At 53.9% G+C, this 14,931-nt stretch overlaps 5 protein-coding genes across 5 annotated transcripts; all 5 read right to left on the bottom strand.

Annotated features, from left to right (window-relative positions):
• On the bottom strand, positions 1–888 carry GGS23DRAFT_591705 (uncharacterized protein; the record flags this gene model as incomplete). The annotated part of the gene is made up of 2 exons (XM_051517770.1): positions 1–652; positions 698–888. 2 exons carry the CDS (start codon positions 886–888, stop codon positions 1–3), a joined length of 843 nt encoding a protein of 280 aa, XP_051376604.1.
• A 545-nt stretch (positions 889–1,433) lies between these two features.
• Positions 1,434–3,096, bottom strand: GGS23DRAFT_601901 (uncharacterized protein; the record flags this gene model as incomplete). Its single annotated transcript, XM_051519245.1, has 7 exons — positions 1,434–1,938; positions 2,035–2,153; positions 2,247–2,376; positions 2,461–2,493; positions 2,625–2,662; positions 2,725–2,793; positions 2,974–3,096. The coding sequence occupies 7 exons, from the start codon at positions 3,094–3,096 to the stop codon at positions 1,434–1,436; spliced, it is 1,017 nt and encodes a 338-aa protein (XP_051376603.1).
• Positions 3,097–3,658: 562 nt separating this feature from the next.
• Positions 3,659–5,656, bottom strand: GGS23DRAFT_608444 (saponin hydrolase precursor; the record flags this gene model as incomplete). The annotated part of the gene is made up of 5 exons (XM_051520207.1): positions 3,659–4,570; positions 4,601–4,731; positions 4,806–5,185; positions 5,216–5,393; positions 5,641–5,656. 5 exons carry the CDS (start codon positions 5,654–5,656, stop codon positions 3,659–3,661), a joined length of 1,617 nt encoding a protein of 538 aa, XP_051376602.1.
• Positions 5,657–6,506: 850 nt separating this feature from the next.
• Positions 6,507–8,869, bottom strand: GGS23DRAFT_608436 (cytochrome P450). The gene is made up of 3 exons (XM_051520206.1): positions 8,416–8,869; positions 7,294–8,385; positions 6,507–7,226 (listed from the first exon to the last, which is right to left on the bottom strand). The coding sequence occupies exons 1-3, from the start codon at positions 8,479–8,481 to the stop codon at positions 6,885–6,887; spliced, it is 1,500 nt and encodes a 499-aa protein (XP_051376601.1). The 5' UTR covers positions 8,482–8,869; the 3' UTR covers positions 6,507–6,884.
• Positions 8,870–10,436: 1,567 nt separating this feature from the next.
• GGS23DRAFT_280 (calponin homology domain-containing protein) lies at positions 10,437–11,643 on the bottom strand. The gene is made up of 2 exons (XM_051512542.1): positions 11,356–11,643; positions 10,437–11,272 (listed from the first exon to the last, which is right to left on the bottom strand). The coding sequence occupies exons 1-2, from the start codon at positions 11,420–11,422 to the stop codon at positions 10,725–10,727; spliced, it is 615 nt and encodes a 204-aa protein (XP_051376600.1). The 5' UTR covers positions 11,423–11,643; the 3' UTR covers positions 10,437–10,724.
• Positions 11,644–14,931: the final 3,288 nt, after the last annotated feature.

The raw sequence follows: 14,931 nt of genomic DNA, 5'->3' as shown, positions 1-14,931 counted from the left end.
TTACTTACGATGACGCTTAGGCAAGACGGTCCTGGGCGATTGCGTAGGGGATTCAGCTGGACTGGTCGCACCCCGATCCCATTCGATGTCGTTGAAATCCACCTCAATTGGCCTGGGAGGTCCGTCAGCACGAATGTGCGCGTCGGGTGGGAATCCGTCGTCAAAATCCGGAAAGTCGAGATCCTGTGCCGATGGTACCATTGGAGAGAGTTCATCCGGCAATAGGTCGTAATACTGCGAGCAATGTTCTCGGAGCTTACCTTTCTTATGAGACCCTGCTGAGTTGCTGGGAGATGCAACCCTGACCAATTTGTCTCGGGACGGCGACCCTTGAGAGGAAGACGGGACTTCGGAGACGGCATGGTCCCTATCGTGAGCACGTTTGCTAAAATAATAATCAACGCCACGATCGCTCACATGGTAATGGATCAGATCAAAGAGCGGAGGGTGATCTAACAGGACCCGGACAAATGGTTTTTTGAGGATTGTTCGGGGTATCGTTACATCGTGAAGACGATCAGCCACTTCGGGGGGCGGTGCGTCATGGAACGCGTCTTCGTCCCACTCCTCTTCTTCCTCGTCACTGAATGGGTTTTCTTCCTGCTCGTCGCGGAACGTGTGCTCGTCCCACTCCTCTTCTTCCTGCTCATCACTGAACGGATCCTCTAATACCCACTCCCCCTCTTCTTCATCTCACTCTGAGAGCTCACCTTCCCCCAGGGGCTCCATGAGGTTCAGAGCCGTTGTATCGTAGCCCGAAAGAAAGGGATCATGCGGCTCTTCGTCGACATAGTCGGGATCACCACCGTCCAAACTGTCTCTAAAGTACCTATTGCGGGGATTCTCATTCGCCTCGGCTCTCGACCTCGGATCATATCCGCGAGCCATATCAGGTGAGAATCAACTAAGTTACCTTTGCGCTTTGTGTGAATCGTTTAGCTTTCTAGGAATCAAGGCAAGTTAGATACCATTCGTCGAGGAGCCGAAGTCAGACAAAGTAAATTTGTGACTAGGAGTGGATATCGCAAGTAGAACTAATTAGGAACTAGCAAAAAGTTGTCAGAGTCGGGATATTATATATCGAAAGGTTATACATGTGAACGGCACTCGAGTTTCTAGAGATGAATAGAGATCAGACCCGAATCAGAAACAATCAAGTTGTTCGATTTCTCTGTTGTGCCCGTTCAGCCTTTGTTTCCAAGACTTAGCTGACGTTGTGTTCCGAGGATTGTTTTATCAGTCACTGCTTTGTCGTATGAAAGACCAACTGCTAAATTCTAGAGATCAACCTCAAATATTAACCGACTACAGCCATAGCTCCCATTCGAGCAGCTGTATGGCGAGATAAATATGGGCTGTTGCTTTCGACATGGTCAATTCGATTTTCTCGATCGTTGTTGAATATTATATTATTAATATGACGAGTACTCTTGCTACGGCGCCCAGCCGATTTCCTCTATTGGCCATCGAATCCATAACCGATATCCTTCGTCCAGGACGGAGTATATCCATGCGATCAGGTAAGTACCCCAGCCCTCAATCCACCAGTTGTAGTCTAGGCGCTGGAATAAGACGCAGAAGAAGGCGAGCACGCACAGTGCCTCGTTATCTCGGGTCTTGAGCAGGTCGACAAAGCAGTCGTCTAGTTTAAACAGCCACATGAACGCGGCCCTCACTCGCTGGTCGTCGGAGAAGCTGCTGCTATAGAAGGCGTAGCTCCGCTTCAGGGTGTCTATTCCGTGCACCAGCGCCTCCAGCTTCTGCGAGTCCTTGACGTAGAACACGACGTTGTTCTCGAGTTCCTTAAGCCCTTCGTATATGGGCGGAATGTTAGCCTCCCACATTTCGTTCATCTGCCTGCCCGAGTCGAAGATGAGGCCCGTGGAAAGCATCGAGTGTACGGCGCTGCCGTTGAAGTGGATGACGCTCCGCATGCCCCTGAAAATGAACAGCCACTCGGGAATGACGCCGCCTCAGAGCACGATATTACTTTCGGGCTCCTTAGGACTAGCGAAGACAATGTAAGTCGTTAACATACTAAATACGAAAATTAGCACCGACTCTTCGGAGGATATGTTATTAAGGACGGGTAGTACTAGGGACGACGACGCGTTATAGTGGATCATCGCCTGCTCGATAAGTAGATCTTTCCACTAGGGTTTAAACCTAGCAAGATATAACGCGGATAGTAAGAGGATGCCCTTTAGGACGTATTAATAGGAGAACCCCATTCTAGGGACATTTACGCGCCAAAAGTTACGAACCGTAGGTTCGGCCAAGAAGGTAAAGCACGTTAAAGTGGTAAAATAGTAGAGTAGTTCCATGTCGAGAGCGCTAAACCAACCGCTCGAAGGGCATTGGTAGTTAAGAGAAGAGCTTACCGGCGATATGACTTAACTCCTAAGAGCCTGCCCGGCGCTATTATTACTCCCGACATAAGGGCTGCCAGCCGCATTCTACGCTAAGGCGTTAAAATCGCAACTAATACCGCGCCTACACCCTCGTTCCCACACCTCCGTCAACTCGCCGAATATCCGTCAGGCACCGCGACAGAGCCAAGTCATAATTGAGATAGAGGAGAAGGAGGGGAGGGAGGAAAGAGAGGAAGGGGGGGGAGGGCTTACCTTATACAGTTCCGGCAGGACGGCCGGGTCTCGTCGCACTACGGGAATATCGAATCAGACTCAGGTAGCGTTAATAGGGAAGCGAGGTAAACTAACCTACCTTAACCTTTCTGGATTTACATACTCGGCATCCAGTCCGAGTCTTCGGATACGGCCGTCGGATAGGCTTCTAGGTTAGCGACGCCATCTCTTCACACGGAGATCGGGGAAGAGGAGGGGGGCGTAAATCTATCTCTTGCCAGACGACGAGACGAAACCACAACGAATTACCTAAGATTCGCCAGCGAGGTCGAAGGAGCTATAAGGTCCGAAGTCGATCCTCGGAACGCGTAGTAATTACGAGTCATACAGGGGATGTAAATTTGCCAAGCGACGGGAGCTTCGGTCTCGTACATCTCGTATTCGTAGCCGGAGCGAGTCCGGCCCCCAGGCCATTCCAAGCATTCGTTAAGCCAAGGCTTTCGCGGCCCATAATACCACGTAAGTAGGTACAGAGCACATAGCCCTAACATCGACGATCGCCTTGGAGGAAGTTGAGTTAACTGGAACCATGGTCTATCGATATATTCAGTCCAGGGAATCCTAGCATAGTATGCTTACTCAGTACCATTACCAGTGTCTCGAAGTGCAAACCATTCACAAGACCGAGATAGGGAACACGAGGAGATAGGAGATTCTTCGTCTGGTCGGGCCACTGCTAAATAGTCCAGACACGTACTAAAGGATAGGATAAGAACTAATAGAGATAAAGTTGGGCATATATTAATCAGCCGTATAATAGCACCCAGACTAAGGCGGCGACGGGCGGGATATCCCCTCACAATATACGAAACTAATCTATACTACATTAAATACCCCACGGCGCGACTCGGTCAGACTCACGTACCGTTAGCTGGCTGCGTATACGTAACGCCATCGACCGTCGTACTCGGCGAGCCGGTTGCGTTAAATATATTGGTCAACGCGTCGATGGATAAGCGGAATCCGTCAGGGCTCGACTTCTTAGTCGCGCGCGTCCGGCCGGGGGCGGTGGTCTACGCGAGGTCGGAGAACCAGGTAAGCTCGCTCAACGTCGGGACCGGGCTGCCCACCGTAACGTTCTCCGCTCCGTTCAGGAAAGTTACGCCGTCGTCGGTAAATCCATCGTATGTCACCGCGATCGAGTGCACCACCGTGCCGTCCCCGTTAAGGGCGACGTCTACCCGCGCAGATCCGGCCACGGCTACCCGTAGCGTATAACTCCCGCCAGGGATCAGTAATCTCGGAGAGGGCACGTATCCCGGCTCGTAAGGCGTGCCCCAGGGAGTCACGTCGCTCAGTGGCACTACTGGCTCGAGGGCTTTTAGCCGACGGGAGGTGAAGCGGGCGATCATCGCTCGCTGCGTCCGGCCGCCCGGCTCAGTCGAGTCGGGGCAGGGGAGAGAGTTATTACCCCCGCAGGCCGGTGCGATAACGAGCGACTGCCGGTACACCAGGCGTGTGGTGTCGAAGGAGAACTTCGGGTCGGCCGTGCCGTTCCACATCGGGTCGTTGACGCTGCCGGGGCTCCCGTCGCCGGCCGCGTTCATCTGCTGGCCGTAGTAATCGCCGCGGTCCCCATGCCGGTCGAGGAGGTACGGCTGGAAGAACCGGCGATCGCCGTCGTTGCGCGTCGAGGATGTCACGGTTGCCGTGAGCAGATCTGTAATCGGAGGCACGTCCCGCATCCCCGCGAGGAACATCTGCCGGTTGGTGCCTCGCATGTCCATAATGGCAATCCATTCGTCGTCCGCGGAAATGTCGATTGGGTCGCAGTACTCGGGATGACTCGTTAAGCGACGGATGTCACCCGTAACCAAGTCGACGGCAAAGACGTCGATGCTCGACGACTCCCGCGGGTACCCGACGTAGGTAGCCTCTTTACCGGTGCCGCTGAACCCCCAGAACTCGCCCACAGTAATAGCTTTCTAATTAAAGCTGATTTGGCCTCCCTTTACGAGGAGGGGGACATGTCGATCGCTATCGGCAAATAGTATGCTCACGTTCGTCAAGTCGTATCGGGGAGCCAACGGCAGACTGGTGGTTAGTGAAGGGTCGAACACGAACCGGCCGACGTACGCATGTTGGTCTAATCCCCCCCCCCCCCCCCCCCCGTAACAGAGAACGAGTTGAAGCCGAGATGTACGTTATCTGGATGCAGACGTAATTCGCGCAGCGGCCCGCCCTCACCAGCCCCGTCGGTGGCAGTATTCCACCGGATAGCATAGACATGTGTCGACTTGGGAGTGCAGTTGTCGCTAGCTAGGTCGAACTCGCCGCAGTCGATTACGTTGGTGCCGGCAAGTATACGTTTTCCGTCGCGAAACGCCTGGGGGTAGTCCAGCCCCTCCGTCCGCCCTTTGGTATTGCTCTCGGGTACTCCGCAAGTAATACACTTGAACGAGCTGCCATCCGGAAAGGAGGTCCCGTCGGTCTTGGTGAGTATTATCTGGTCACCGCTGTAGATGCTAGCCGGATCGGGTACAGCTGGTGCGCCGGCGTACCTAACGCGAGCGATGACATGATTGTCGTCGGGTAGAAAGCTGCCTGTCTGGACCAAGCCACCGTGTTACAAGATGCAGCCCGTCCTCAGGGGGTTGATCCCGGGAGTGCACGACCCCTCTGAGTCGCCAGAGACAGGAGGAAGCGGTAGCTCTGTGACATCGATTGGCTCTGGCTGGGGAGGCGGCGGGATGATAGGAGCAGCCGACGAAGAAGCTACTTTCGCCGTCTGTAGCAGAGCTATGAGTACTGTCGTTGATAGGAGCATTTTGAGAAGATAGCCTCTGAACGAGGATAAAGAAACTTAGACTTGGGAGTTATTTTCTGGCCATTTTAAAGCAGCTGACATCGGGGTAGGCATAAGACTGTCCCTATCCGTAGCGGAGACGCCTATCCTATAGTGAAGAAGCTTTTCGGTGAAGATATACCTCTCCAACCGAGAGAGATCTTCTCGAAGTCATCCGTAATCCACGGAGGTTATCATCCCTTTGGCCACTGTCCGACACGTACATGGAAGCACAACTTGCTTCGAGGATACGTATCCTCCTGAGTATTCTTGCTCTCCCCGAATATCATCTGCTAATTCCTATAAAGAAACGCGTATATACCGGTATACCTACACGAAGAAGGATCAAATCGCCGCGTCTCGAGAGTACGAGCTAGCGGTAACATATCCGATAGAGTTTAGGTAGGGTGATGCTACCCACTGTAACACTCAGATCCAAATACATGTATACTTACATATATACCGACAAATACATAACCAAATATATATTAATATACCGTAATTCCTATGTCATCTTGCAGTGTTCATAGAACCCAGTAGTGTACAATATTAACGACGAATACATTTTTCTTACATAACGAGAGCATCTGACGTGTCGCGCGCAGCGTTTCACCGTGAGCTAAGCGTATACGTGGGAGGTTCTGCTGTAACTGGGGTGTATTTATTAGCTTGCTAGCTGTGCTTGATACCTACTCATTCGTTCTGTTGTAAGTTGCCTAGTTCTTTAGAACACAGGCTAAATCGTATTGCTAGCATGGAAAACACAGATCATGTTGCCATACCTCAAGTGACTACCCCTCAGGGGTTGCTCGCTGAGCCTATCCCATTCTTGTGATGTGCGTGTTCTGAGTCAAGGCGTGAAGTGCAAAGGAAAAACAAAGAGTAGTTTATTTCTAGTCTGCCAATGGTTATCAAACCGATCCCATCCAGCCCGAATTATATACCTGTATGCATATGGCATATATATAAGGGTATACTTATGGTGTATATATATCTAGTAGTACGTCTCATACAAACATACATATTCTCTCTCTCTATATATATATGCGTGTAGCATATGTAGGTCGTAAGTGTAGGTAGCACATGTGGGCAGTATATATTACGTAAGTATGCCAAGTATATGAAATACAAGTGCAAATGTAAACGGTGGTATATAAGATAGAGACCAAGGGTCTCACGGTGTACGCATTATATATTACCGCCGTAACTACAGATGTCGTATAGCACATCCATACATCTAAGCCGTCCCTGGGACTGCTGTAAGGGTTAAGTTCGCCCACCTGCTTTAACACTCGACAACGCCACCGAGCCGTTCCGGCTGGATCTTAGCCGGGGGTTCAAAAAAAAAAGAGAAAATACCATCAGAGCAGGGTATTGTCTACGCGTAACCCCAAATGAATCCACTATTGCTAATAATATCCGATACCGCCTCGGGTTCGTCTAGTCTGTGCCGCTCAGGCCTTCCGCGGCGTGATAACCACTTCCAACGGCTGCTTCTCCCAAAGCGAGAAGATCCGCTGGCCATGCCAGCCGTCGGACTTGGCGTCTAAGGTGAGATCGAAATTCCATAGGACCCTAGCCATGATCAGGCGCACCTCGTGGTACGCCAAGTTTCGCCCGATACAGTCGCGCGGCCCAAAGCTGAACGGACGATGAATATCGCGACGGTCATGGTAGAAGGGTGATGCCGGGTTCGTGACGGACTCGGGCAGCCACCGCTCCGGAACGAATTCTCGCGCCCGGTGGAAGTTGATCTCGGAGTAATAGGCCGAAAGATGGTGAACGCCGACGGTGGTCTACGGAAAGTAAGGGGGGAATGGTTAGAATTGGGACGGGAACGAGATGGCATCAGCGCATACATACCTTTGGGGGAATGGTGTAGCCAGCAATCTGCACGGGTGGACCATCGGGTACCGAGCGCGATAGTGCTAGGGGGACGGGAGGAAAAAGTCGCAGGGCTTCTTCTAGGCAGGCTATCATGTAGGGTAGCTTCGCGCGCGCCTCGTTGAGGGTGATGACCTCGTCGGATCCGAACGCGTCGCGAACTTCCTCGGTGGCTCTCCTGAGCGCATGCGGCGACTTCAGCATCCAGTACATTACGCCACTAAGAAGCGTCGCGGTGGTTTCCGACCCGGCGATCATAAGCAGGTCACTATTGGCGGTCAACTCGGTGTCGGTCAGCCCGTGCGCCTGGCCGCGAGACCGCAGAAAATAGTCCATGAAGTCGCCTCGGTCGGCTTGTTTTCTGTGGTAGAGGCGGCTCTGGACAAGCTGGTCGACGAGAGCGATATGGTTGGCCTGAGAGTCACGCATCTTGGACCCGGCGGTAAGCTTGATTATCAAACCCAGGATCGGCGAGACACCCATCAGGACGAGGACGGGCATGAACCTCATCAGCTTCCAGATGTTGTCGAGCCACGCATTCGACTTGCCCTGCTCCAAGCCGTTCAGAGAAGTGCCGAACGCCAGGTCGCCGATCAGGTCGAAGGTGGTGAAGTTGTACCACCGAACCATGTCCGTCGACCTGCCGGTCTTGGCCACCTCTCGCAGTCGCTCGATCAGCAAGTCAACATAGACCCGTATAAGCGGCTCCTGCTGCGTCAAGGCCTTGTCAGAGAAGGCAGGCAGCATCGCGCGACGGAAGCGAAAGTGGTCGGGCGCATTCGACGAGATGATCTTCTTGGGGTCCATGTGGATTCCCTTGGGGTAGAACTTGGGGAACTCGGCGTGGCCGTGGCCGTAGATATCTTTCCAAGCCTGGGGAGTAATGAATGAGACGGACCTAGGGCCCAGGCGGACCACCTCGCCGTACTTCGCATGGGCATCACGCACCTGGAACTCGGCGGTGCCCTTGACCATGCTGAGAGTCCTCGCAATGGGGAACGCGATCCACAGCGGCGGGCCGGGGATGTTCCGGAGTGGGTGGAAGTAGAGGTTATAGAGGACGGAGGAGAACTAGTACAAGACGGCGATCAAGACGGCGACGAGAGCGAAGCGCATCAAGTCGTAGGCGCCCATCTGGCCTCCGATCTGCTGTAGAAAGCCTGCCATAGCGAGAGGCCTCGAGTCGAATGTAGGTTGAGCGCTAGCGATGGCGAAAGGGCTATAGCAATGGGAAGAAGAGAGGAGAGTATAGGTATATATTTATCCAAATTAGTACCCGCCATGCACGTCCAGGGTAGCAACGCTGCCGATTAATTATCCCTATGTCGCTTATTGGATGCTGTTCTAGGATAGCTGGTGGTGTCGGAGATCGGGCGAGGCACGGCCGACTGAAGATAGCCGACCACCGTCATAACCCCAGGATTCTCACAACCCTGCTCCCCCAATTGCTCCAGGGTCCGTACCCGGTGGAAAATGTGAGGAGAGAGGGGGCGGTGGTAGGGGCGAGGCAGCTATGGCGCAGCAGTTGCGTAGCCAAGCTGTGTACCTAAAGTCGGACGCTTACGGACCTAACGGAATCCCTCGATAGGAGTGCACGAGGCGTCCCCCTACGGAGAAAAGGAGAGAGAGAGAGAGGGCAGGGCAAGGTGTGGAACGAGAGGAAACATCTCGGTCGGTCGAAAAGGGGCGGCAGCTATGCCTGCCGATTGACCTACCTAGGAACCCATCGCGCGGCGTCGCCCACAGATTGGCCTCAAGCCCCAGCCTCGTATACGTGTACGAAGAGCTGCTCGTACCTTGCCGTATAGGTACGTATAGAGAAAAATATGCTGCCTGGGATGTTGTCATGGGACGTTTATGCACAGCCGTTCGAGCCATCAAGGGATGGAACGGGTCCCGATGTGACGGTGCGAAATCGGGAATGCCTCTGCCCTGATTGGCGAGGAAGGAGGATGGAAGCGGAAGAGCAGACGGGAGCTATCTTAATTGCAGAACGTAGCGTAGGGCTTAGTAAGTCCTAGTATAATTGATAATTGTCCGTTGCGGCGCCGATAATGTGCATAGGTGCCCGGTAATAGCCGTGCCGAGTCTTGTTACTTTGTATAAACTTTGCATAGCGCGACTTGAACGGAGGTACCTATAATACATAAGTATAAATGCCTGCCTTCGGTACCCGGCTTAGCATGTAGGTGCCTAAGGGCGGGCCGAGGAGTTAGCCGGCTAGGAAAGGACAGTGAAGCACAGCGGCGCCGATTTGAGCTACCGACCTGCGGCGAGGCCCAGCCAACAACAGCCAGACAAATCACACCACATCCATTATCATTGTCCCCTCATGCTGTCGGCGCCAGCGGCGACTACACAGCAGCATTCGCCAGGTACCTGGAGTGCCGCGAGACGAATTCGTCCGTCGAATCAGCGAGAGGCAGACACACCGATCTGCACTTTGAAGACTCCGCGTCTACTAGGCGCGACTCGTCGGCTGGAGTTGACGGTGTCAGGGGCGTTACTATGTGCTCTCTGCTCCCGGTCGCGGCGAGAAGAGCCGCATGGACGTTCCTAAGGCGCCGCCGTCTCTTCCAGCGGAACTCGTCTACGATCTCACAGGCGTAGCGCCGGGTCCCGCGGTGCGCGAGTCGATTGGAATTGATCACCGCGGCGGCAAAGAGAGAGACGCAACAGCCTCAGTTGCGGACGTTGACACGGCCCTGGGAGCTTGAGCCTTGACACTCTGGTCGAGCGTCCTCTCTTCGGGAACGAGAGGGAATTGGGAGGCATCCATGAAGTAGCTGTGATGTGCAGTAGTACAGTGAGTCGAGTCGCTGGACCACCGGCCATTGTCCTTTCGAGGGAGACGAGGGGCGATCGTGATACACGGAGATGCCGACAGCCACAATCTGCATCTTAATGTAAGCCCCCGTGATGGGGAGCGGACTTAAAGAAACGGTTACCGCTTAGGGGAATAAGGGGGAGAGAAGAAAATGTGATGGTCAAGAGTTGGCTAGAATCGCGCCGATTAAAGCTATGTCTAGTAGAGCGATGCCCCCCAAATTCTGCCAGATTAGCGGGAAAAGGGGTATATATATGAGAAATGGAAGTGCATTATGGGTGTCTATCGTCAAACTCCGCAGTGTCCTCGAGAGGCGCGCGGGTGTATATAGAGCCTAGACCAGCGGTTTCCAATACCGCCGGAGATCCGCTCCCTTCGTGATAGTGCGAATCGGATGAGAAGCAAGTCCTGAAGACTTCATTCCGAATGCAAATCTCCCCGTCCCAGGCAGCACTCGCCCCGTCTCTTTTTTTTCAGTCACCTCATCATACAGCTGCTCCGATATTAATTAGTCGCCAACTCCCCTCCCTTTTGTCGTGGCATTCGCCGACTCGTTGTCTATCCCTGGTGACGTTGGGCAGGTTTAGAACGTCTCTTGATCATCTAGCGCCTCGCCCTCGGCCGGAATCTCGAAACCTTCTTCAGTCGAGTATAGTATCGTCTGGATCTGCTTGATGAGGCCGTCTTCCTGCTTCTCGAGCTCCGGATCCTCCTCAACGGCCTGCTGGACCAGCAGTTCTATGTCACGTAGCTTGCTAAAGTAAAAGTCGCGCTCGCGCTCAAGGCCAACTACCGTCTCCTTGAGAGTCGTATTCTCCTGCAGGAGAGCGGCCGACGCAGCACCGCCGGCGGCGCCAGCCTTAGCTGCACGGGGACCGGTTGTGGGGGTGGTCCCACCTCGTCGTGCTGCCGCCGAAGCGGTGCCCGCGGCTCGAGGGGCAGGGCCGCCACCGCCGCCAGCAGGCAGAGCACCGCCTTTTCTTCGCCCAACAGCATCGTAGTCTCCGCCAGGGTAGTATTGGTCCCAGTATCGTTTGGTCCACTGCAGAAACTCGAGATTGTCCTGCATCTTGCACTTGATAAGGGCCTCGACGGGGATGGGCTTGTCAACGGCGTGCTTGGTGAAGGTGCCTAGCAGAGACAACGTTAATCCAGGCACGATATATATAGTCTCCGGGTTCGAGGTGGGGCCTAAATAAAGGAGGAGAGCTCACTCTGCAAGACCTTGAAATTCTGGACGTACGCGTACTCCGAGTTAACGTTGAATTTGACACGCGACATAGGGACGTCGAGGAAGATGCTGTCGAAGACCTGACACAGAGCAGCGCTATATTCGGCAAAAGAGGGTGTAAAATTAGCTCAACTTTCTCGATGCCACCAATAAATATATCATCATCATCACCCAGCAGAAGCAAGCACCCTCTCGGCCGGCTCGACCGTGGCGGGTTCCGCTTCCCCATCTTCTCTCTCTCTCTCTCTTCTCTGAACCACCCAGGAGGCCGTTCGGCGGGGGAGGGGCAAGGATTACAAATCGCAGGGGATGTGACGTCGACCTACCCAGTACCGCATTGCTCAACCTTGGTCATGTTCAGCTGGAGGAGGCTGTTGAGCCAAGCTACCAGCTCCTGGCTGCGTATAGTCGTCAAGGATCAGTCGCGGAGTTCCATCATGCTAGAGCTGTTGGCAGGGAGAAGGAAGCTGGCTTATCGTTGCTCACCGAGATTCACCCATGTCTGCTGCTAGAATGGGGGATTCGTGGATAACGCCGAAGAGGAGGCGGGAGAGGAGGGCGATGCTGCGGGCGATGCTGCGGGCGTATAGAGCTCAGCCGACTGATGAAGAGGAGGGATGGGATGGTGAAATTCGCGTGTCTCGAGTCGCGAGTTGCTTGTAAAGAGATAGGCTGCCTGGGTTGGCGGTAATTACACGGGATTTTGTGGTATCGTATTTTTATTTTGGTAAAGGAGGAAAACGGGAATGGATGGCGCCTGTCGCCGTGACGCCCTCGGGACAGGTACATAAGGCAGGTACCGAGGAGGTGAGTTATACCCAATCTCTGCCCCTATCGCAATCCGCGCCGCCCAATCAACGTAGAGAAGCTATGGGCGCTGCAGGGATCTGATTGGTGGAAGGGCCCAAAGCAGTGCCCGACCCCGCTTCTTCCACCTCCGCTTACGTACATAGTAGGCTTTGGAAGGTTCGACAACGGCGGCAGACCAGAAAGTAGTCGGTACACGGCATCCGCCGGATAGCAGTGTGAGTCATCGCGCGTTCGGAGGCTTGAAGGCGTACCCGGTACAGCTGGTACTCCCACAAGCCACACCTTACGTCACATGACCCCAGCCTCGACTTGAGGCGCGCGCGACGACGGAGAGCAACCGGAAAACTTATGAGTACGTAACCACCTATATGTAGACAGACCCAAGCCACGCACCCGCCCTTGTACTGGTAGGTGGAGGCGGACCAAGCATCCCGTCAAAACCATTACCCCTGTGCGCGTCCCCAAACCTGAAGATCCGGCATCTTTCCAGCTTTGGATAAATAGCCTTACCTACCACTTGCTTTATCGCTGATCCGGTGTCGCGACTCTCTGTGGGCGGACGAGCTCTGGGTCCGGCCTCCAATATGACGACTTCAGCTGGTTTATAGACGGTGTAGCAACGGTAGAGCCCTTCCGCCGTAAGACGCGAGAGCAGTTTGCTCGCGGGACGCCTTGGAATGGCTGATGCAGGCATCCCTGCTTTGCAGCCGCTCCTCACAGCGAGCAAGGTTGATCGGCCTCTTGAGGCGCGCGAACCCGAGCCCGACCACCGGACCCCCCGCCGAACAGGAAAACCATCTTACCCGTTATCAATACTAAACACCTAAGAGCCCCACGATCGGCCTCTAATACCAGTCAAGTTCAATCTACACGCCTCATCCAGGGCTAACGCAAATGGGGCTCTAACTCGGCAGCGGTAAGCTCTGGTGGGACGCTTCCAAGGGCCTCAACGACAAGGCCTCTCCGCACATGCAGATAGGCGCGGTTTCGGCAATAATGCGGCCAGTAAACAAGCCTTTCATATTTGAGGACCACGGTGTTGATCCGGACCTCAGAAAGGCGTCTCCTGTTTTAATATCCGACAACCGTCAAAGGAACCCAAGGCAGTCTCTCGGCTTCCAGCACGGTCCTCTGGGTAGGCGCACCAATCACTTACTAGGACACCGTATAATCCACTTGGTGTCGCGTCTGTTCGAACCGGCACCGTGGTAGGAGACAGAGGGAGTTTTCCTTCGTCCGGGCAGCCTAGCACGCGCCATGGGATCTGTCCTGCTAGCCTTCTAGAGACTCGGCATAGCGCCTACGAGGGTCCCAGGCATTCTCAGCGTTTGTGATGCCTCGAAAGTGAGAACGTCAACGGTTTCGGGGGGCTGCCGCAGATGGTATGAAAGGGGTGGACTCTGCTTCCAGGAAAACACACTGCATTGTTGAAATACGAGGTAGCGCGTGTGTTCAGCCACGAACCTAAATCTATATACTTCCCTTGCATGGGGAACTCGAAGGCCCCCTCTACGGGGATCGTGGGCAGGCTAAAGGTAAGACATTGATAAGAGGATCGATAAGGGCGCGAAGGGGCGTATTTGAGGCATCAGACCTCTTAGATCCCGTTGGTAACAGGGAAGGCATCTTGGAAGATGTGGCAGCAACAATGTTGATCGTAACCGCAGAGCCAGCCAGCGTAGGCTCGATCTAACAAGCAATACGTGGGGTACTATCTTCTCGTCTGACTCAACAAGCACCCTCTCGGCATCGGCCAGATCAGCCTCCACCGTCATTGTGGTTCCTTTTTCAAAACCGCCGCGTGTCCTAAACAAAAGCGGCATGGTTCATGATTAGCTTTAAAAACGTCTCCTAATAAGAGAGCACCTGCGAGATGCAAAACACCGTCAATTCTCTGAAAGAGTAATCGACAACTGCAATAGGCATAATTCCAAATTCAATCTAGATACGGGCGCAGAAGTACCGGATGGCAACTCTCCGATATAGATTCCCATCCAGACCTACGATAGAGGCGCTTTATCACTAAGGCAGAGCATAACAGGCGCGGATTCCGCCCGGGTAATGGGTGTGACGCCAGTATATCCCTTCTCGGGTACAGCTAACCACCGATCCAACCCCCTTTAGTTCAACATCAAGCGGGTCAGCATTTTCGAAAGACCGGTCCAGGCCAAGTTACAGGAAACATTAGCTGGAGGGGGTCCTCTGCGGTGTTACTCTTATTCCTGAGGGGCCTTTAGAAGGCCTTAGCATGCCGACAGAAGCTCTAGTTGTCGATGCTGGTGAGCCAGAGAGTATAGTGAGCACCAACAGGACTCCAGACCTGGTCACCAATTATGGGTTTCAATCCCGGCGAACAGTAGTCGCGCGAGAACCATAGACGTGTTGGAGCTCAACACGCCGTAGTAATCGATAATACCACTCAGAACCCAGCGTTTAGGGCATCTAAGCTCACCGGAATGGCCATCATGTCCGACGGCGCAGCTCCAGCGGCCGGGTGTACAGAAGATACGCCTAGGCTAGGGAGAGACCAGTCCTTTGTTAATTAAAGCATGGCTTTCGCCATAGGGACGATACCAAAGGTCACCCCGATGTGGCCGACAAGACCCCCAATAGAGCTGACTAAGAGGGTATTGCCCCGTCCAGGAACAGAACTACCAAGCGTTTGTCGCACACCGTCATACTTGGCGGGATTGCCGGCCCCAATCTAATATACTAAGATCAATCCTGCGCCACAGTCCGAAATAGGCCA

The sequence above is a fragment of the Durotheca rogersii genome (assembly GCF_024521655.1).
Source record: "Durotheca rogersii strain YMJ 92031201 chromosome Unknown GGS23scaffold_1, whole genome shotgun sequence".
In the NCBI taxonomy this organism is placed as follows: domain Eukaryota; kingdom Fungi; phylum Ascomycota; class Sordariomycetes; order Xylariales; family Xylariaceae; genus Durotheca; species Durotheca rogersii.
Note: the sequence above shows the minus strand (reverse complement) of the source record. Positions and strands in the feature narration are given on the sequence as shown.

What these genes read in the sequence shown, in the direction of transcription:
- GGS23DRAFT_608436 (XM_051520206.1), bottom strand. Translation starts at nt 8,481, where the DNA reads ATGGCAGGCTTTCTACAGCAGATCGGAGGCCAGATGGGCGCCTACGAC. An exon ending in ACTTGATGCGCTTCGCTCTC is followed by an intron (nt 8,386 to 8,415) that starts GTCGCCGTCTTG and finishes GTCTTGTACTAG; the next exon opens with TTCTCCTCCGTCCTCTATAA. An exon ending in GCTACACCATTCCCCCAAAG is followed by an intron (nt 7,227 to 7,293) that starts GTATGTATGCGC and finishes TACTTTCCGTAG; the next exon opens with ACCACCGTCGGCGTTCACCA.
- GGS23DRAFT_280 (XM_051512542.1), bottom strand. Translation starts at nt 11,422, where the DNA reads ATGTCGCGTGTCAAATTCAACGTTAACTCGGAGTACGCGTACGTCCAG. An exon ending in GAATTTCAAGGTCTTGCAGA is followed by an intron (nt 11,273 to 11,355) that starts GTGAGCTCTCCT and finishes TGTCTCTGCTAG; the next exon opens with GCACCTTCACCAAGCACGCC.